Source organism: Rhinoraja longicauda, chromosome 12 (assembly GCF_053455715.1).
Source record: "Rhinoraja longicauda isolate Sanriku21f chromosome 12, sRhiLon1.1, whole genome shotgun sequence".
NCBI lineage: Eukaryota > Metazoa > Chordata > Chondrichthyes > Rajiformes > Arhynchobatidae > Rhinoraja > Rhinoraja longicauda.
The window spans coordinates 29,293,463-29,315,230 of NC_135964.1; the positions used below are offsets into that span (position 1 = coordinate 29,293,463).

Here is a 21,768-nt window from a genome sequence, read left to right on the forward strand (position 1 = left end):
GTGATCTTCACTATGGGGCAACTCCATTAGAAATATAGCACCAACGGATGGCCTTTCTGGCTTCACTGAAGCCTTTGGAACTAGACATAAAAAATCCTTCTCGAATTTGCCTTCCTGTAGAAATTTGTCTCCTGAGAAGAAGCAGATAATGTGGAAAATAGTTCTTGGAGTCATACAGTTTGGAAATTGGCCGACTAGGTCTATACTAATCCATTATCCACCTTTAACTTCCCCACCATTCTCCTGGCACCCATCTGCATGGGGAACAATTTACAGAATCCAGTCAAACTTTGGGATGTTAGAGGAAACTGAAGCACCTGGAGGAAACCCATGCTGTCATGGGGAGAACATGCTAACTCCACACCGACAGCACCGGAGGTCTGAATCAAACCAAGTTCGATAGAGTTATCACTAATGGCCACGCCACTGTACCACTCATAAGGTGAGACAAAATTTGTGAACTGCAAGACTGCACTCAGCAAAGTGGTAATGACTGGGTAATTAGCACTATATTGATCCACCTAACTGCAAACACCTACTTCAAGTCCATAGGTTTCACCTATTGCAGCTTCCCCAAGATATTCCTGATGCTTGGAGTAAATGCGTTCAGGAGACTGATCAGTGGAATAAAAAACATGATCCAGTCAGGGACCAACCTCTCCTCATGCCACTTAGGAGCGACACTGATGAAGCACCGGAGACATCATTTGCTTACCTTGAATCCCATTCTCTCTCCATTGGGTGCATTGTCGACAGATTGACGAAGGTCCTTGGGCCTGAAGCATGACTGAAAAATGAGCTCCTGCAACACGGGTGTAAACAGGCCCAGTGATCCCTCAGTTTGATGCACTGACTTAGGGTAAGAAGAAGACGTAGGTAGGGTTGCACCAGATAATGCTGGAAAGACCAACAAGGTCAGGCAGCATCTATGGAGAGAGAAACAGGTCTGGAATGCTTTGTTTTGCACAAGTTTTTTAAAATCTGAATTAATTAGTGATGCTGATAGAGAGGTAGCTATCTTCACCATTTGTTATGGAAGCATGAGAGCAGGCATGGCTTTTGTATGACTGGGTAATTAGCACTATATCTTCATCTGAAATGCAATGTCTTCCAACAGCTTTGGTGTGACACTCATCCGAAGTGCCATGCCTTACAACAGTGCTGCATTCCCTCAATACCTTGGAGAGGCAGAATTTTATGACAGATTTTCCCCCCCAGGAACAGGGATCAGCAAAATGGGGACCATGTTTTCCTTGACTTTCTAACTGTCAACAGGAGAGTCCCCGCGTGGACTTGTTATAGGATGCAAATCTGGTGAGAATCAATACAAGGAGCATTGCAGGTCTGGTGGAGTAAACTGTGGCCAGTGGTGATGAGGAGGAATTAACGTTGTGAATCTTAGAAAATCCCTATCTGAGAGGGCTGTTAAAAATATCCAATATGGAGATGGACAGATTTTTTGTGAAACAAAGGTAAGTAATGAGAATTGGAAAGTTGTGAGGCCACGTTTGGATTAGCATTGAACTTGTACTGAGCATTACACTAGTAGTGCAATGGCTTGTGCTGATACCTGTGTGAAGTGGATTAGGCCCAAGGATGACTTCTGCTCCAATTTCTAATGCTCTACTTTAATTTCCTGTGAATTCTTGAACAATGATGAACAATAATGGTAGGCAAAATAGAGGGAGATGGACAGATGATGTTTCAGGTTAGGACTCTTCTTCAGGGTGAGTTAAGGACTGTTTTCCCTGGAACGCTGGAAGCTGAGGGGTGTCCTTATTGGTGGTTATGAAATTATGAGAGGCAGAGATAAGGTCAGTCTTTTTTCCCCCAAGGTGGTGGAGTCTAAAACTAGAAAGCATAGATTTACGGTGAGATGGGAAAAATTTAAAGGGGACCCGCGAAGCAGGTTTTTCCCACAGAGGGCGGTGGAATGAACTGCCAGAGGAAATGGTAGAGGTGGGTACAATTACAATTTTTAAAAGACATTCTGCAGATACAAGGATAGGAAAGATTTTGAGGGATTTTGGCCAAATGCAGGGATATAGGGCCAGCTCAGCTATGCACCTTGGTCGGCATGAATGGGTTTGGCCAAAGGGCCCGTTTTCATGCTGAACAAGTCTATGACTCCAAACATTTTAGGGTGTGAATTCTATGCTAGAATGGAGAGTGCCATCAACTCCATTTCAAGGCTTAAATCATTTCTGACATCTCGTGGCTGAAATAGATTTATATTACAGTAGCAAAGAGAGTTGGAATGAGAAAAATGGAACATACTGCAGATAAGCCATTGTTATGCCAAACATAAGTTCATTTTAAGGTTGTATTGTTTCTGATATGAGAGTGCACTAATTAACTTTAATTATTATTTTAGTTTAGATACTAAAATAATAATCAGCAGGAACCTACAAAAGAATGTAAACGTATGCATTTTTTTTACAAGGGCATCAAGAGTATTCATTTTCAAAATCCTGTTGAGCCTGTGGCCCTATAATTAGTTTTATAACAATTTTACCAGCTGCTTTTTCCATGTATGCAATTGGCTGCTAATTCATACAAAAGATGGGGATACGTGTGATCAAAGGACAAGGGAGGGTTCGTTAACAGCAGACGGGAGTGAGTGGCCCCAGGAAATGGGAGCAGGTTGCTTCCTGACACAAGAGTTGAGTTCACTCACCTGAGGGTCATCAGCCAATTTCTCTGAAACTCCAGTAAGTTCACACAGGTATCAGCACAAGCCATTGCACTACTAGTGTTATGTCTACTGCAGGACTGGTTGCTGTCTGCAATCACCAAATATCATCAAAACCCTCGACAAATAAACTATCAAATACTTTGTGCTCGCTGCATAAAGCGAACAAGCAGGATAATCACATTGAAATCACAGTGTAAGATCTGCAGGAAAATATTATATTGAGTGATCAATGTTTCAATTTATGTGTGACTGCTGTTGAAAATGTATCTAAAAATGTTGCCCTTTAAAGAAAGTATCAAGTTATGTCTTACCTCCAAGTATCAAACGAAGTATGTTCTCCTCAGAAGTATTAAATAATGTATGTCCTTGACCAAAAAATATTACATTATGTGAGCTCTCAATAGCAAAGGTAGAAAATGTATTATGTTATGTATGTGCTGTGCAGTAAAAGATCCAAATACCGCAATACTTTCCCTCTACAAATGCTTATCAGGGCCTTTGTGATCTCTCAGTTCTATGAGACCTTTGAATTTCTTTTTTTCTAACACTTAAACAGCCCGAAGGACTTTATTCTTTGGAACATAGGGGTGATCTTATACATGTGTATAAAATAATGAAGGGAATAGATGGGGTAGATGCACAGAGTCTTTTACGCAGAGTATGGGAATCAATAACCAGAGGACATAGGTTTAAGGTGAAAAGGGAAAGATTTAATAGAAACCAGAGTGCAACCTTTTCCACTCGGAAGGTGGTGGAACGAGCTGCCAAGGTGGTTGAGGCAGGTACAATCGCAACATTTAAGAAACATTTAGACAAGTACATGGATAGGACAGGTTTAGGGGATATGGGCCAAATGAATGCAGGTGAGATTAGTGTGGAAAGGACATCTTTTTTTGGCATAGATGAGTTGGCCAAAGGGCCTGTTTCCATGCTGTATGACTCTGTAAAAATAATATTTTATGTGCCACGGATGAAACAAAATGTATTTGGATATTAATAGGAGTACCAACCAAAAGTCCTGATTGTCTGCCAGTGTGGGCACTACCAATATCCCAAGAATGTTGGATTATCTGAATGTTACTGCATTAAACTTTGAGAATCAGAAAGGCACTATGTATATAAATTTAAATAAATAGGATACTATTCTGAGAAGAGGCAGGCTTTCTTCACATGGTTGGGTCAATATTTATTACCAAGACAGATTATGTGATATTTATCCGCTGTTTGAAGGAGTTTACACAGATGGACTGCTTTATCTCTTACATTACTATAATGATTATATGTTAGAACGATTTCTAATGGTTACGAAGGGCTTTGGGACAATGAAAGGAACCACTCCTCCTGAGCACCACTCCTTCATCCTTGAGAACACAAAAACAAAGATCGATTGATCACCTGGCTGGATATTTTTTTAATTCACAGCTTCTGCCCTCAACATATAAATGGTTGAATAAATGTCATCCAGAAAGATCAGCCATCATTATGTTTTGGCACTTGTGATTTTACTTTCGCCCATTCCAAAATAAAAAGTTCTAATGTTTACCACTGATCATATCAACACGGTTTGTAAGGTTAGTAAGAAAATTTTGCTCAAGTTTACATTACAATATATCTCAACCAATAACTTCAAATACTGATTAAAGCTTTCTTAAGATCAAAGGGATTTAAAAACCTCATCATGTTGACAAATCTCTAAACAAATCTATATCCAGCATCAACTACTTGCTGTTGACATTTTTTTAGCAGCCTAATAGCAGTGTGAATACCAAAGTCTTTAATCTTGTAGAACAGCTTCCTGCGATACAAGTTGCCAAATGCACCCAAAGACGCACTTTCTCAAAAGTTTTTTTAAAGTCCAAATTGATCATATTCATCCATATGCCTTAATCCATCATCTTGACAACAGCTCCAGAAATTACTAATCAAAATTACACAGCAAGACCTCCTTCTTCTGAAGCCATGTTGAGTTGGCCTTCCCTTTCGATTCAAAGAATCATACAGCGCATTTGGAATGATTCCACCAACCATCTTTTTTTATTATTTACGCCAAGCAATTGAGCCAATCACCAGGTTTTGTGTTTAAAAATCAGGTCACATTAATTCCCGTTCAGTCATTCCTTCTGCTTATAACTGCGGTAAATATGTGAACTAGACTGACACGAGAAGCATTCCAAGCTCCTAAGGATGCTCAGACCGTTCATCTCCAATATTCTATTTTCAACTTCCTAATTATATCTAAGACAATATTTTCGTGTAACTTAATATTGTTAGTTCTTTTATCAGACATTCTAATAGTTGAAAGAAATCAATAAAACTGAAAACACAACCGATTTAATATTTCCTCCATTCCTAACAAGTCCTTTGCAACCTGTCCTTGATTATCATTTAATTAATTCAAAAGACTTTTGCCAGTTTTTCGATTACTTCATAAATGACTATGCTTCATTCTCTCTTGAAGCTTTTAGTTGATCCCACGGTAATCTTAGCTTTCCCTCGCGCAGACTTACCATGTTTACTTGTTCAATGATTGCTTCACTGTTCACATCTTCCCTAGTACTATTTGCCCCTTCACTTCCCTTATTATGTGCAATCAGTTATCCTCCATATGTTTTATCTTGCTGATAAAATCATTCAATTTGTATTTTTAAATTATTATGTGCAATCAGTTATCCTCCATATGTTTTATCTTGCCGATAAAATCATTCAATTTGTATTTTAAAATTCGTGAGAAGGGAGTAAGAGAAAATACAAGATGAGCCACATTTATATTACCACCGCAGGAGACAGAGTCATATCAATTACACAGCGAAGGCGACTATGCATCATTAGCTTGGCTTTACTGCATTCAGAACAAGTGTGAGGTCTTGAATAGCAAACTTATTTAAAGACTATCAGGCATCATTTTTCTGAGCAATGTGATGGAGGAGTCAATGGGTTAATTTTGTCCCTGTCAGATCATGTGTGAGTTACGTGATGGTGATTTCATTGATTGCCAGGAACATTCGACGGACTCATGACCAGGAACATGACGTTCAATGCCACCTGTTTGAAGAAGCTGACCTTGGTAACCTGGTGATTATGGTGAGATTCAACCCCATTACTCACTTCAATAAATCTCATCTTTTTTGGGTGGGCGGCAGCGAGCGACTATGGAATATGTTAGGTGAAAGGACAGCTGGTTCTTCCTTGCCTTTCAAGGAACCGAAAGTAAATGAGCTCCACGCTGGTGCTGGAAGGTTGCTAGCTCCTGAAAACAAGGCAGCCGAACACGAGTATTAAATATATTCCACACAGGGAACAATTCTGAAGAAGGGAGGAAGAGAAAATACAAGATGAGTCACAATGCTGGAAACAGAGTCACATCAATTACACAGCAAGGCGACTGTGCTTGGCTTTACTGCAATCAGAACAAGCATGCAATCATTTTTCCATGCAATGTGACAGAAGAGTCATTGGGTCAAATTTGTCCCAGTCAGATCATGTGTAAATTATGTGATGGTGATTTCAATAGCCCCAGTTGCACAGAGGAATTCATTCCAATGACCTTCGGTGAAATCTGGCTCCAAGTCCATAGTTGGATAACTAAATACCACAGGACGGCATGATTCAGCCCAACCCAGTCCGTAGAAGGTTGTCGACCCAAAACATCACCTATCCATGTTCTACGAAGATGCTACCTGACCAGCTGAGTTACTCCAGCATTCTGTGTCCTTTTGTATTCTAACCAGCATCTGCAGTTCCTTGTTTCTGCAACTATTCCAATACTAGGAAAAATTATCAAATTAGTCCTACTCCTCATGAACCACAGTTTTCCCAAATTCCTTTGGAAGTTTCTCCTGAATTAGCTTCCACTACTACTTCAGAAAACTCCCTGTAGAAAGTCTGCCTGCTTTGCCGATTATGTTCAGTTTGTGCCCTTTGGTTACTGACCTTCCTGACATTGGAAACAATTTATCCTTCTTTACTCCATCATCCAATATGGCCTCGGTCACCTGTACATAACCCTCCTTTAACTTTTTGCGCTGTATGGAAAACAATCCAAGTCTTTCAAATGGTAAAGGTTCGCAGCCCGAGACTGCGAGCTCCTTGATGGTAAAGTCCGCAGGTTGCGGTTGGAGCGTCGATCCCAGGCAAGGAATCGCCTCTGATGGTAAGTCCATGCCCCGCGGTGAGGCTCAAAGTCAGTCCCGAGCAAGGCCTCCAGCTCCATGTTAGGCCGCAGAGCGACCGGAGATACGATCTGGAAAACAATCGCATCTCTGGCAAGGTAAGAGATTGAAAAAAGTTTCCCCCGATCCCCTCGCCACATAAAACAAACCAAAGAACATCAACACATACTTTTAAAGTCACTAAAAATAACCAAAAAAGACGAAAAGGACAAACAGACTCTAGGCGAGGCTGCCATCGAAGCGCCACCCGGATGTTCTTGTAAGTCAGTTTCCTTGTTACCTACTTTATTAAAATCTCTCTTTCAGGGAACTGCCAAAGTTAGGGAAAGCATTGGATTAGATATGCTGATCTATCTTGTGAGTTCAAGGAATGCAAGTTCCTGTTAGAGTGAAAGGCAAGGCAGGTGGGAGTAAGGAAGCCTGGATGACGAGAGAAATTGCGACTCTGGTCAAGAGAGGGGAGGCATGGGCCAGGTAAAGGCAATCGGGATCAAATGTGTCCCTGGAGGAGTTTAGGGGACTGAGGAGCATACTGGAGAGAGAAATCAAGCAGGCAAAAAGGGGGTAGAAGATAGCTCCAGCAGATAAAATCTCTGAGGATTCTCCTTAATTTATGTACATTAGTGGAAACAATATTATTAGAGAGAGAATAGCGCCCCTCAGAAACAAAAATGATTATCTTTGTGTGGAGCCGCAGAAAAGGCAAGGTCCTCAACCTTTGCACTAAACATTATTCCCTTTATCCTGTATCATCTGTACACTGTGGATGGCTCGATTGTAACCAATGTATGGTCTTTCTCCTGATTGGTGAGCGTGCAACAAAAGCTTTTCACCATACCACGTGACAATAAACAGAACTAAACTAAACAATGAGTATTTCTCCTCTGTTTTTTTTACTGTAGAGAAAGATATGAAGGTTAGAGAACGGGACAGTTAATGGAGATGTCTCGATGACAGTCTGTATTATAGTCGAGGAAGTGCTGGATAGCCTCTGGTGTATACGTCTCCAGGGACTGATCAAATATATCTGAGGACACTGTGGGAAGCTAGAGAAGAAACTGCAGGAGCTCGAGCTGAGATATACGAGTCATCACTAGACATGAGTGAGATGCCAGATGATTGGAGGGTGGTTAATGTTGTGCCTATATTTAAGAAAGGCTGCAAAGAAAAACCTAAGAACGATAGACCAGTGAGCCTAACATCTGTGGTAGGTAAGTTATTGGAGAGGATTGAGATATGCAGGATGAGATATATAGGCATTTGGTTAGACAGAGGCTGATTAGGAATAGTCAGCATGCATTTGTATGGAAGAGATCGTGTCTGAGGTTAGGCTTTGAAGTTAGGTTGCCAGTTTGTGGGCAACAATGGCAACTGCCCCCTGACATATGTTATTCTCAGCACCTGAGTTTACTAGTTTCACTACAAATGGCCACTTTCATCTGGCCCACATCTTCATTCTCTTGGCCCAATTCCACTTGCCTTTATTAACCTCAGATGCAGGGTTATACGTGAGGAAATATTACATTTGTTAACAGGATAGTTGGATCTCAACTTCACGTGATCCATTGGTTATTTTTAAGCTGTAAACAACACTGGTGCCACACAGGGTTCCATCTGCTGTCACCATTTGTAGCTCCAATTCCCTACATTTTTAAAATTGATATGTCATTTGACTCTGACCCTTGAAGAAGCGAGTTGACAGTACTGGCTGTCAAGTACTGACTGATTTGCGCACACACCAATTTGTTTTTACTTGAACTTGGCTGAACGTTAAGGCATTTTACCATTGTGTTATTATACACCGAACATTACATACGCACGGAGTTCCTCCGATGAAGAGATAAAGAACACATATCTCTCTAAAGATATATAAATCTCGCTATATCACATTCTATATCTCTTGTTTCCCTTTCCCCTGACTATCAGTCTGAAGAAGGGTCTCAACCTAAGAATAAAGGGGAGTCCATTTAAAACTGAGGTGAGAAAAAACTTTTTCACCCAGAGAGTTGTGAATTTGTGGAATTCTCTGCCACGGAAAGCAATGGAGGCTAATTCATTGGATGAATTTAAAAGAGAGTTAGATAGAGCTCTAGGGGCTAGTGGAATCAAGGGATATGGGGAAAAGGCAGGCACAGGTTACTGATTGTGGATGATCAGCCATGATCACAATGAATGGTGGTGCTGGCTCGAAGGGCCAAATGGCCTCCTCCTACACCTATTTTCTATGTTTCTATGACCTGAAACCTCACCTATTCCTTTTCTCCAGATATGCTGCCTGACCCGCTGAGTTACTCCAGCTTTGAGTCTATTTTCGGTTTAAACCCGCATCTGCAGTTCCTTCTTACACAATATCTATCTATCTTTATATTACTAAAACTCTCATCTTGTTTGTTCCCCTGTTTGTTTATTCCTCCGTTTGTTTATACCGTATGTTGAATTGAATTAAATTGAATTACCTTTATTGTCATTCAAAATGAATTGAACGAAAATCATTTGCCACGCAGCCAAAACAGTAGAGTAAAAGACACAAGACACACAATTTTAACACAAACATCCATCACAGTGACTCCTCCACACTCCTTCACCGTGATGGAAGGCAAGAACATTTCTTCTCTCTTCCCCCATGCTTCTCCCACGGTCAGATGGTTCGACTTCTGCCGAGGCGACCGAGTTTGTGCCCCCATTGATCCCACAGCCAAAACGGTACACGATAGTGCGACAATTTTAGGCCCACCTTACTCACCATTGTCCTTGGGGTTTGTATTTCATGTTTCATTCAAATTGGTCTTATATTTTTTAAGTTATTGACATTTTAAAGTTTAAAAATTAACTTTTCCATTTCTCCTGGCCATCCGCCGCGTTTGACGTCACAATGGGACCTGCCCGAGTGACAGGAGTGGCGGCCAATGAGGAGGGTGGGGCCCACGATGGCCGCCGGGGGCACGACCCGCCCGAGTGACGGGAGCGGCGGCCAATGGGGGGGGGGGAGGGGCTGCTGAGCCGACGAGCTGCCACTAATTTTAATAAATGCACTCCTCCTCCCCCCTCCCCCCGCTGGGAGGACTGCCGCCCATCTCGGCGTGCCTGACCTTCCTCCCGTGGTGCAGTGTGGCGGCAGAGGGTCAAACAAGTTGGCTGTCTCCACCGAGCTGTGTTTTCAACGACACAAAGGGAGAAGGTCCGCGCGTGCGCAGTTGGGGCCCGTTGATCTAATGCAGGTGCTTCCCAACTTACCATGCTTCGACTTACGATATTTAGACTTTGCAATGGTGCAAACGGCAGCGATCCGTGGCGAGCTGCAGCTCACTTCCGGCCATGTGATCTAATACAGATGCTCCCCGACTTACCATGCTTCGACATGATATTTTGACTTTGCCATGGTGCAAACGGCGGGGGGGGGGGGGAGGTAAAGCGGGTGAGTGGGGGGGAGGGGTAGGGGGATAAGGGGGGATGGAGTGGATGAGAGGGGTGAGGGGAGGATAAGGGGAGTTGAAGGGGGGATGGAGTGCGTGAGTGGGGGGGTTTGCACGGAGGGTTGCCAGGCCCGTAGATTTGGACCCAACGGGTCCACACCCGCCGAGTTATACATAAATATAATCATGGCAAATCCTAGCACAATAGGTACAGCTGGAAAGACATTTAGAAGAGGAGGGCAATTGTATTGGATGATAGTAGATCCTCCTCTGGGACCAGCACGCATAGGGTCACATGCTCTGGTGCCGTCAATCCTTCAATTGAAACCAAAAACGTGCTCCATTCATGTTCAAATAACTCCAGAATGATTTTCTTTAAAAAAACATTCCCTTTGTTCTTTCCATCATATCCCTTTTATGCTACTTGTTTGCTTTCTAACATTTCCTAATTCAGAAGAAGCATCATTGACCTGAAATGCTAACTCTGTCTCTTGCTCTCTCTGCAGATGCTGTCTGGCTTGCTGATTGTTTCAGTATTTTCTGCTTTAGGTACTTTTGAAGTGTTGTCACTGGTTTTAATTGTAACTAAAAATAATACATAGTGAATCAATTTTGGCAGTGTCAAATAATGGATAAACCAGATGGACGTCAGATGAGAATGCCCATGCCCTATGATACAAGGAAGGTCTTTTACATCTACCTGAGAGGACAGACAGGCTATCTGTTTAAATCTCATCCAAAGGACAGCATCTCTGAGGACCCACCTAAGGTGCAGTGTTAGCCTGTAGTTTTATGTTCAGGTTTCTGAAATGAGAGTTGAGAATGCCACCAGCTGAGGCATGGTTGATCCACAGCATCCTGAGTAAATCAACGACTTGCAAAATGGCACTGGACATACCTGGCAGCCAGCTTTAGAGTTTACATTGGACACGAGATGACCATAAACCCCAGCGAAGATGTTCTTTCTGAGATAATACACAGATTGAACTTTATTTTGTTATCACACATCATGAATTATATTACCATTTGACCAATATATAATTTACATTCAGCTTTATGAAAGAGCAATCAATATCTACTTTACATCTTAGTTCTCTTTACAGATAAATTACAATATAGTGAAGATGGACCTTCTTAAGCATTGAACAGAGATAATTCAGAGATCTAACTTACTGTTATAACTGGTGGATGGAATCTGGCAAAAAGATTTTCCCAGGAACGACATCCCAGGATATTCAGCAGATTCCTCCTGTACATTTATGTGAAAATAAAATCTGAGAAATGAGGAAATTATATACTAGCTGGTTTTCAGTCCTAAGTCATAGAATGCCCAAGTGCTTCGAAAGAGGCACTGTGAAGATCAAGAATAGTTGGATGAACATCAGTTGCTTTTCTTTACTTTTAGACATCATTGCTGCTTCAGATCGGCACTATGAAGGCTGGGAGCCCTGCTCCCTTCAGTCAGAGGCTGCAGTCGCTGGCTTTCATTGCACCATCCCTCTGCAACATACTGTCTCATCCACCCTCCGTTTACCACACGGGAAGTGAGCATAATTCAAACAAGTACCTTGAATATGTCTACATCAAGTTTGCTTCTTGCTGCAGGATCCACAACTCATTCTGATTTCCAAACACTTCACATTGGTTTGTAATTAGAAGAAACATTTTAAATACTTTGTCTTTGAACTTTAGAAGGCCAGAGGTTTACTAAAAACTACTTATCTGCGACGCACTATTTATTGCACATGTACAATTTAGCAATCAGCTTGTAATTTCATAAAGAGATTATTGAAAGGCACTGCAATGTTTTACTCAGAGCGCTTAATTAGTAAAGCTGTTTGGTTAGAGACTCTTCATGTCTTTGTCCCAATACTGAACACAGATGAACAACTAAATGCAGTGGCATCATTGTACAGGTGCTTGGACCATCCTGCAAACAGAGATGAATTAATCGTGTTTCTTTTTCCATCATCTCCTGGGCACACGTCATTCCTACTAAGGCAGTTCTAGGCTGCTGACAGCAGAGTGGATGTGAAGATCTGCTGTAGAATCTGTGGGATTTGTTTGGCATCCATGGCAACGAAGGACCTTCCAGCCGGCAGGGTCTGTTGGAGCCTGGAATCCAAGGCAAATTAACATTGCAAATTATATACCGCAGAAGCTTTGAGAGTCTTCTTTTCAGAAAGGGAGCTTTTTTTTGGTTGTTGTATAACTTAACAATACATGCCATTCCTTCAAACATAATCCAGGCATTTGACAACAGCAGTGAGAGGAAGCACTCGGAGACTAAATCCCAGGCTCCTTTCAAGCATAAGAGCTCTTTTTTGAGTCTTTGCATTCAGAAGCCACTCACCATAATTCAACACACACAGCATCGTGGCAGCTCTTAGAAAGGGGGTTTAAGCAATATTCACATACTATTGTATCCAGGAATCCCCCGGTGGCAATAACAAATCATTCTACACTACAGAATTTCCTGATGGTAATAACAAATCATCGATGAACCAAGGTAACCAAGGTAACCAGAATGTCAAATGTATTTTGACTTTTTTTGGGTAGAATTTTACAGTTTATTTAAATTAAGACTCTGCTCACAATTAATTGCCATGATATGATTGATAATGAACAGGAACATGCAATAAAACCCCCCAGAAGCTTACTGAATTATTAGTGCCACTGACAGCCATCATACAAGGGTATGGTTTGCACATAGATTTCATTTGAACCTCAGAATATATGAGGAAGGTGTAGGAATATGAGAATGAGCTTCCTATACCTGCACATGGGAACTTGGGAACAGAGGTAGGCCAACCAGCATCCCAGCCCTACTCCAATATCTCATTAGGTCACAGCTCATCTGAAGTTTAACCAATTGCTGATCTCGGTTCTATTAATTCTAATACTCTTCCTAGATCAAAATCCATCCATTTGTTAAATGAAATTTTGAATTAATCTAGTCTTTCCCCCGTGAAATGCCTCCTGGTTTCCTCATTGAATATATAATGTATATTTTATCCCTTTTTTCTGAAAACAAAATTCTGAATTGGAAATATTTTGAACATAAGAAAACAGGAATAGGCCACTCGGCCCCTCAAGCCTCCCCAGCCATTCAGTATGATCATAGTTGACCAGCCTCAGGTCTCAACTCTTCTGTGCTGATTCTCTACAGCCCCTAATTCCATGATATTTCAAAAGAGCATCTACCTCCAATGATCTTGTTTCCGTCACTCTTCAAGTTAGAGAATTCTAACGTTTCATCGCCCTCTGCGAGAAGCAATTTCTACGCATATCCATTTTAAGTGACGACCACATTGTGATGTAATTATATTCCCTTGCTCATGACTCTCCCACTGGTGGAAACATCTACCCTGTCAAGCCATCTTAGGATCTTACATGCTTCAATAGGATCACTCCTCATTCTGAAACGCCCGAGCCAAAATGCTCCACACTTAGCTCACTGTCCTCAGCAGTTCAAGGAGATGCCTTGTTCTAACCTACTGAAGGACTGGTGATGGGCCAGCCAGTGTTCTGGACTATATCGAGGGGAATTAGGATGGGAAATGAATTCTAGGGCTGCTATACCTCAAGGAAGTATTTAAAATCTCCTCCACCTGAGGAATTAATTTCACTCTTTCTACCCTTGCATCATTTGAACACTTCAAATGCTCCTTCGTCGTCCATAATCAAGAGGGATAAATAAAACTAATCTAAGGACCAATTTAACCCATTTACTCTGTGTAATTGTGCACCCACTATAAAGCCCAAAAACCCTAACCGAGCAGTGGTGCCTGGCACAGAGGGCAGTATTTTGTTTAATTCCTCATCCCAATGAGGCAGACAGGAACAGTTTAATTTAGTGTAGAGATAGAGCGTGGAAACAGGACCTTTGGCCCACCGGGTCCGCGCTGACCAGCGATCCCCACACATTAACACTATCCTACACCCACCAGGGACAATTTTTACATTTACCAAGCCAATTAACCCACAAACCTGTATGTCTTTGGAGTGTGGGTGGAAACCGAAGATCTCGGAGAAAACCCAACAGGTTGAGATTTAAACAGAAAAGTTTCAGCAAATTCGAGAGAACAGAATAGAAGATCGTACTGTTGGTGGAGGCAGAGAGGGGCCAGTGGCCTGTCTGCAGATCCTGCGTAAAGGGTAGATGGTGGGGCATTGAAGATTTTAAAGTTAAAGGGGAGATATGCCGAGAACTGGGACACTCCAGCATCTGCAGTTCTTTCCTAAACACTCTTCCCCACATCCTCTTCATATTCGCAGCATCAGTTCTCTTTGTTATCGTGGTTCAGTTTGTATCACTCCAGCTCTGTGTCAGAAGATTTTGGGTTTGTCCCACTCATGAGGTACTGAGGGAGTGTTGCACTGTCAAAGGTTTCACGTTTCATTCAAAATGTCAAATTGACTAGCTCAGATGGATACAAACTATCTCTCAAACATGGATAATGGGGGCTTGATGATCAGAATGAGTGCTTGATGTTTGATGCGGACTTGGTGGGCTGAAGGGTCTGTTGGATGGCTCTATGAACAGTAATTCAGAGAGAAAGAGAGATATCTCCAGTGTTCTAGGTAAAATTAAATCTTTGATCAACACCCACTATCTGATCATTATTATATTGTGGTTTATTTGAGTTTGTTGTTCACAAGTTTGAGTCATAGGAAACAGAAACAGACCCTTCAGCTGACCATGTCCATGCCTACCATCTATGCTATCCTTTATGCCTCGGGCTCCTTGCTTTAAGCCTATGCCATCTCGTTTTAGACACTGCTGTGGGGAGCATTATCTTCCCTATCTATATCCCACATACTTTTGTGCAACTGTCAGGTCCCTCATCAGGGACAACAAGTCCCTTCCATCCCAAACAATACACCGATTAATCCCCTCTCCAGAGGAATCGTGTCCTGCAAAGACAGGCATGATGCAGATGAACATTTAGAGAAAAATACTGCTGGATGGCTTAGAGATATGAGAGGACAAAGGTACAAAGTAAGCAAATTTTCTTTAGAAAATTCATTTGATTATTCTCCCCAAAATGGTCTAATTTCCAGTTATACACCTTGATTTACTTCAGCCACGGATCTGCCACAAGAGGCAAACAAGCACTAGATTGTCCTCGGTTGAACTTCGCAGAGTAAAGACGTGCATCTCCAAGCATGCAGCATCCCCTTGGTCCACACAGGAGTATTGGCCTGAGGTGTGGGCTCAGCTCTCTGGAGTGAAACTTGAACACAGGTTTCTAATATAGAATTAAACATTCTGTGGGAATGTGGAATACACATGTAAGGAATATACAAAATTCACAATATATAGTGCAAATACCTTTCTGCTTGATTGCCCAGGGATCCGATGAAAATGGCAAAGGCATTAACTTGAGGATTGCAGGTCAGGGCTTGGGCAAACCTTGTGGAGCTTATACCGTATCGCTCCAAGTTAGCATCACTCAGCACAATGACAAAATGCTCATCTGCCTCTTCTCTGGCAATCTCTTGGATAGCATGTTCTGTCCCTTCGAGAGTGTGATCTCCACTCATACAGAACTGGGCATGGGCATGCATTGTCTAAACAAAAAAAAAGTTTATCAGTGACAGGTCTCTCTCTCTCACTCACATACACTCACACACACACACACACACTGGACAGTAACTTCTAATCAGTGCTTCCTGTCAAAGACGAGCATTTGAATTATTACGGGATGACTGGGAATCACAGAGAAAATTGGCTGATGGCACTGAGTAAGGGACATGGAAAAGTGTGGCAGCCAGCTGGGTTTCTATTCAAAGAGCGCAATTGGCAAATGGTATCTGTAAAGAGTCAGAGACGAGCAGACAATAATGCTCAAGAGGATCAGATCCGTGCAGATGGCATAAAGATTGATGGAGCTGTTGACAGTGTGCAGGTTAGTCTTAGGATACAGGGTGATATTAATGTATTGGTGAATTAGGCTGAGAAATGGCAGATGGAGTTCATTGCTGATAAGTGTGAAGTGATGCATTTGGGGAACACTAGTGAGGCTAGGACATATAACATGAATGGTAAGGTCCCAGGTAATATTGAGGAACATTGGTGTTCAAGTCCAAAGATTAATGATCTTAAGATAGCTGCACAGGTAGAAACATGGTTAATCAGGCATAGGGGATACTGGCCTTCATTAATTGGCCATTGAATACAAGTGAAGGGAGATTATGCTCTAACTTAATAAAATATTGGTCAGCTGGAATAATGCATGCAGCTCTGGTCACCATATGAGAACAAAGCAATGATAGCACTTGAAAGGGTGCAGAAGAGATTCATTAGGTCATTAGACGCTGCCCGTCTACTCACCCACTCCCCGATCCGTGACCATATCACCCCCGTCCTTTACAAACTTCACTGGCTCCCCATCCCCCAGAGAATCCAATACAAAATCCTCCTCATGACCTACAAAGCCCTCCATAACCTGGCCCCATCCTACCTGACTGACCTCCTCCACAGGCACACTCCCACCTGCACCCTCCGCTCTGCTGCTGCCAATCTCCTGTCCCCCCCCCATCCGGACCAAACTCAGATCCTGGGGGGACAGGGCTTTCTCCATCGCTGCTCCCACCCTATGGAACTCATTACCCCAAACCGTCAGAGACTCCTCCTCACTCACCACATTCAAAACATCACTGAAGTCTCACCTCTTCAGCACTGCCTTCAACCACTGAAGGTCACCTCACCTTCTGTCTCCTTTCTCTGTTCGTCTACTTATTTATCTATTTATTCACTTCTCTATGTTCTAGAAATCCCTGTAAAGCGTCTTTGAGTGTTTGAAAAGCGCTATATAAATGTAATGCATTATTATTATTATTATTATTATTATTATCTAGATTGGATAGCTTGAATTATAGAGTCCTAGTATACTCAACATAATATAGTCATAGTCAACTGGTCCATGCTGACCAAGGCGCCTACCCATGCTAGTTCTACTTGTCGGCATTTGGCCCCAATGCCTCTAATTCTTTCTTACCCATGTACCGGTCCAAATGTTTTTTAAATGTTCTACTTGTACTTGTCTCTACCACTTTCTCTGGCAGTTCTTTCCACATACATACTACCCTTTTTGTGAAACATTTGTCCCTCTGTTCCCTTTAAATTTTTATAAGAAGAGACTGGATATGCTTCCTCTGTTTACCCTGGTGTCAAGAAGATTGAGAGGTGACATGGTAGAAGTATATAAAATGATGAAAGGCATACAGGATAGATAGCTCAAAGGGTGTCCAAAACAAGAGGCCATAGATTTAAGGTGAGAGGGAGAAGGTTTAAAGGGCATCTGAAGGGTATATTTTTCAAAGCATAGCTGGTATCTGGAATGAGCAGTTAGGGTAGGTGGTGGAAGCAGGAACAGTAACAACATTTATGAGGCATCTGAATAGGACATTGAATGAGCAGGAAATAGAGGATATGGAATTAATGCAGGAAAGTGGGATTGGTATAGATAAACATGATGGTTGGCAAAGACACAGTAGGCCGAACGACCTGTTTCTATGCTATAACTGTATGATTCTTATCAGAGATTAATGAAACTAGAAGACATAGATTTAGGATAAGGGGAAAGAGATTTGGAGGGATCTGAGGGTGATCGTTTTCGCCCAGAGACTGGAGAGTACCTAGATTGCTCTGCTGCAGAGTTGCTGACAGTGTTTAAGAAGTGTCTAGATGAGCACTTGGTTCACCCAGGTATTGAAGGCTACAGGAAAGCTGCCAGAAGACACCATTAATATGGATGGGTGTCCACTGGTCAACATGGACGTGTTGGCCAAATGGCCTGTTTCCGTGCTGTATGTTTTTATGACGCACTGAGGAAGAAAAAGAGCGATAGAGAGACACAGACAGACAGCACTGATTGGAAGTCACATAGCGATATGAGGCAATTGAATGAGACTGTTTGACAGTAGTGTTTTGGTACGACAGAGATTGGCAGAGTATTGATTGAGACTCACTAGTACTGCATGTGAATCAGAGAGAGAAGATGACTGACTGCAAGGCACTTGCACTCAGGAGCAACTGTAACATTGGTCCCTTGGAGATAGATAACAGTGCTGCAGAATGCCTTTGGAGCATTGAGCTGAGGTGCACCATCACAGATATCTCCAATATACCAGTCTATACTGCATCCCAGAACTTAATGTTATCAAAGCTCTACAATGCACCGTTCAAATTAATTTAAGTAGTGGCTTTTACAGCGGTTTGACCAAGATAATCAAATCTGCAACTCTATCCTCAACAAATAATCGTGGATAAGGTTTTGCAGTTTGCAATCTTAAGATTGGTGAATCAGGTAATGAGATGAGGTGTACACTAGCCATGAAAATAAAAAGAGCACATGCGGGAAATAAGAAATAAAACAGAAAATGTTGGAAATACTCAGCAGGTCAGGCAATATCTACGGAAAAATAAACTGAATTAAAGTTTCAGATTGGAGACTCTTTGTCGGAACTCATCACATTAGCCGCATCAGACTGGCCAGGCTGCCTTTGCTGCTGATCCTCATGAGCCTTTCTGCTACTAGGTTGCATCTTACAATGTATGTGATGAGTGTGGTTTTTGTACTCATTAGAATTGGGGTCAGCCATCAGCCTTGGAGCCAATTAAACAATCTAATGGATCTTGATTAATCAGCAGGAAAGAATTGCAGGTGCTGGTTTAAATCGAAGGTAGACACAAAATGCTGGAGTAATTCAGTGGGACAGGCAGCATCTCTGGAGAGAAGGAATGGGTGACGTTTCGAGTCGAGACCCTTCCTCAGACTGACGACCCGAAATGTCACCCATTCCTTCTCTCCAGAGATGCTGCCTGTCCCGCTGTTACTCCAGCATTTTTTGTCTACCTTTGATTAATCAGCATCTTAACTTCATTTGCCTTACCTTGGCTCCACATCCTCACCTGAAAATTTCCATTAGCATCAAATTTAAAATTATTTACTGTCTTACCGTCTACTCCTGTCTGCAGTGCAGACCTGACCTCATGAACCCCTATAACTGAAAGCCAGTTCAGTGAGAACCAAAATAGCAAAACAAATTACCTTGATAATCTGCAGTCTCTCCTTGTTGTTTTTGGGAATCTTTTCACTTCTGACTAGTTCAATGTTGAATCCATCTCCTGAGTGACCAACAATGTCATACTGAAGAGATAAAACAGTGCATCAGATGGAGCAACTTTTTCTCTACTTTAATCTGTACGAAACCGTTATAAAAACAAAGTATTAATTGTTCATCATTAATCCCCTTGAACAAGTGGTGGTGAATCACCTCTGTTTTCAATGTCATGTCAGGCAGTGATGTTTTCATGCATGGACTGCTCTTGTAGAGATCTTGAAGTTTGTTCAAGAAACTTACAATGTGGTAGAAGTCATCTGTGGAGTACATAGCCATTTACAGCGATGGAAGGGGCTTCGGGCTGATCCATTCTGCTTTCTGCTAAATTGTTTGAACTGTGTTGTAGCTGCATTCATCTAACACATGGAATGTACTCCATTACACCTAGGGTGTGCCTTCAGAGAGTGGAGGGGCTCGAGGAAGGCAGGAAGTAAGTCACAAACTGTGGATTAACATTAGCTGCTGACCTGCTCAAAAGATATGATTTATCGCCAATTATGACCCATCCCCAAAGATATTGACACTGGATTAATTCAATGGTTGTTATGCCGTTGAATGTCAGTGGGAAGTGGTCAATGCTGCTGGAGATGCTCAAATGCTGGCTTTGTTTCACAGTTATAGAGCCATAATCACACAGAAATAGGGCCTTTGGCCCACCATGTCCATGCTGTTGTACCCATCTACACTCATCCGATTTATCTATGGTAAATCCATGTTCTAATCACAATAATTAGTGTAAACTTTTGAAAGGATTTGCATTGCTCGAATTGTTTAGATTTTAACTCTCAATTACGCCATGTTAATGGAGACCATAAAAGGTCCGTATTAATCCATTCACCCCATCCATATTAATTCCATAAAAACACAAAAGGAGGATTTTCAGCCCTTAAAGAGCAGTGTGACTTCTGCGGAAGCTATCCTTTAAGTCCCATTTTCTTCTTTCGGGCATTTTTGAATTAAAATTGTTTTTGGGCCAGTTAATTTACCAGCACATCTTTGGGATGCAAGAGGAAACCAGAGTAACTGGGAGAAATCCACGCAGTCACAGGCAGAATGAGCAAATTCCATACAGTCAGTGCCTGAGGTCAGGCTTAAACCTGGATCTCTGGAGGTGTGAGTATGGATATCTTTGAGTTACAGGGATGCATGATGTCAGAGATAAGGCGTGGGTTGATGACTATGGAAAAATTTGAAAGCAAGGTTGAAAACTTAAAAAGGAGGCACTGTTTAATCAGGACCTTGATTTAACCTAGGACATGGAACAGATATGTGGTGTGAAAGTCAACTCAGTGACAAATATGGCACCATCCTTAACTATCTGGTCTAGTTTCAGTCAATCGGTAGGGAAAGTTAGTGGCCAGTAAATCAAGTAGGGGATGAGCACTGAAAATTATACCTTTCATCCTCCCAATGTTTATTTGAAAAAGATTGCTGCTTGCCCAGTGTGATATGTCAGATATAGCGTCTGAAAATTTAGAGATGGTACCTCATCAGGGACAGTGACATATGGATCGATTCATACAGATACAAACACACACACCCTTCGTACATGCTTGGGCGCTGATATACACAAAGTTTTTATGAAATTATTGCTGCTCATCAAATCTCCACCAACATATTGCTGCGATTTCACCCCTGACACAGTGCTGTGCAGAATCTGATATGAATGAAAGTTACGAAAATAATTAGATAGTGTAGTGGATGTGGGTGGGATGGTGGTGAAGCCGTGGTGTTTATAACATTTCCTCTGTGTCAAGTCTGTATTCTTGTTCTTTAGCCTCGATATAAGTAGGGAGAGATGCAGGGCCGTTTTTACAGCATTATGGGCCCCCGGGCAAAGCAGTGTACTGGGGCCCCTACCGTTACTCTCCCCCACCCCCCTTTCCCTACCAGCCCCCCCCCCCCGTCGTGCCGGCGAAAAGCACTTACCGAAAAGCACTTAGCGATGGACTTAGGGTGCTACATTGTTGCGAAAAGCACTTACAGATCGCTGTGAGAAGCACTTAGGGACCGAAAATGTTGCGAAAAAGCACTTATTGAACCTACATTTTTAAAGTAGTATTTATTTATTGCAAGTCACTTAACATACACAGATCAGCATGGGGCCCCTATGCTCGTGGGCCCCCAGGCAAGTGCCCATCAGGCCCATGCGTTAAGACGGCCCTGGAGAGATGAGCCTACTGTTATTTTGTGAGGATACAAACTGGCATATTACCAATTGCAGGAAATAGTTTGTTTCTGCAGTGGAATGTTCTATATTGGAGTGAAGTTGTTTAAGTGAAATGAGTAGCTTTCTGCATTTATTGTAGTCAGATTGGATGCCCTGTAATCAAATGAATTCAAACAAGCAAATCAATCA

The 21,768-nt window shown here is 42.1% G+C and overlaps 1 protein-coding gene across 2 annotated transcripts in view; it reads right to left on the reverse strand.

Annotated features, from left to right (window-relative positions):
• Window positions 1-11,231: 11,231 nt before the first annotated feature.
• vwa8 (von Willebrand factor A domain containing 8) overlaps window positions 11,232-21,768 on the reverse strand; it is a 207,607-nt gene continuing 197,070 nt past the window's right edge. The window contains exons 43-45 of one of the 2 annotated variants that reach the window (XM_078409360.1): window positions 19,337-19,435; window positions 15,613-15,851; window positions 11,232-12,392 (exon numbers count right to left, since the gene is read on the reverse strand). In XM_078409360.1, coding sequence (XP_078265486.1) covers window positions 12,284-12,392; window positions 15,613-15,851; window positions 19,337-19,435 — 447 coding nt within the window. In that variant the 3' untranslated portion in view covers window positions 11,232-12,283. The remainder of the gene's footprint in view (window positions 12,393-15,612; window positions 15,852-19,336; window positions 19,436-21,768) is intronic. The other variant, XM_078409361.1, reaches the window with a different exon arrangement.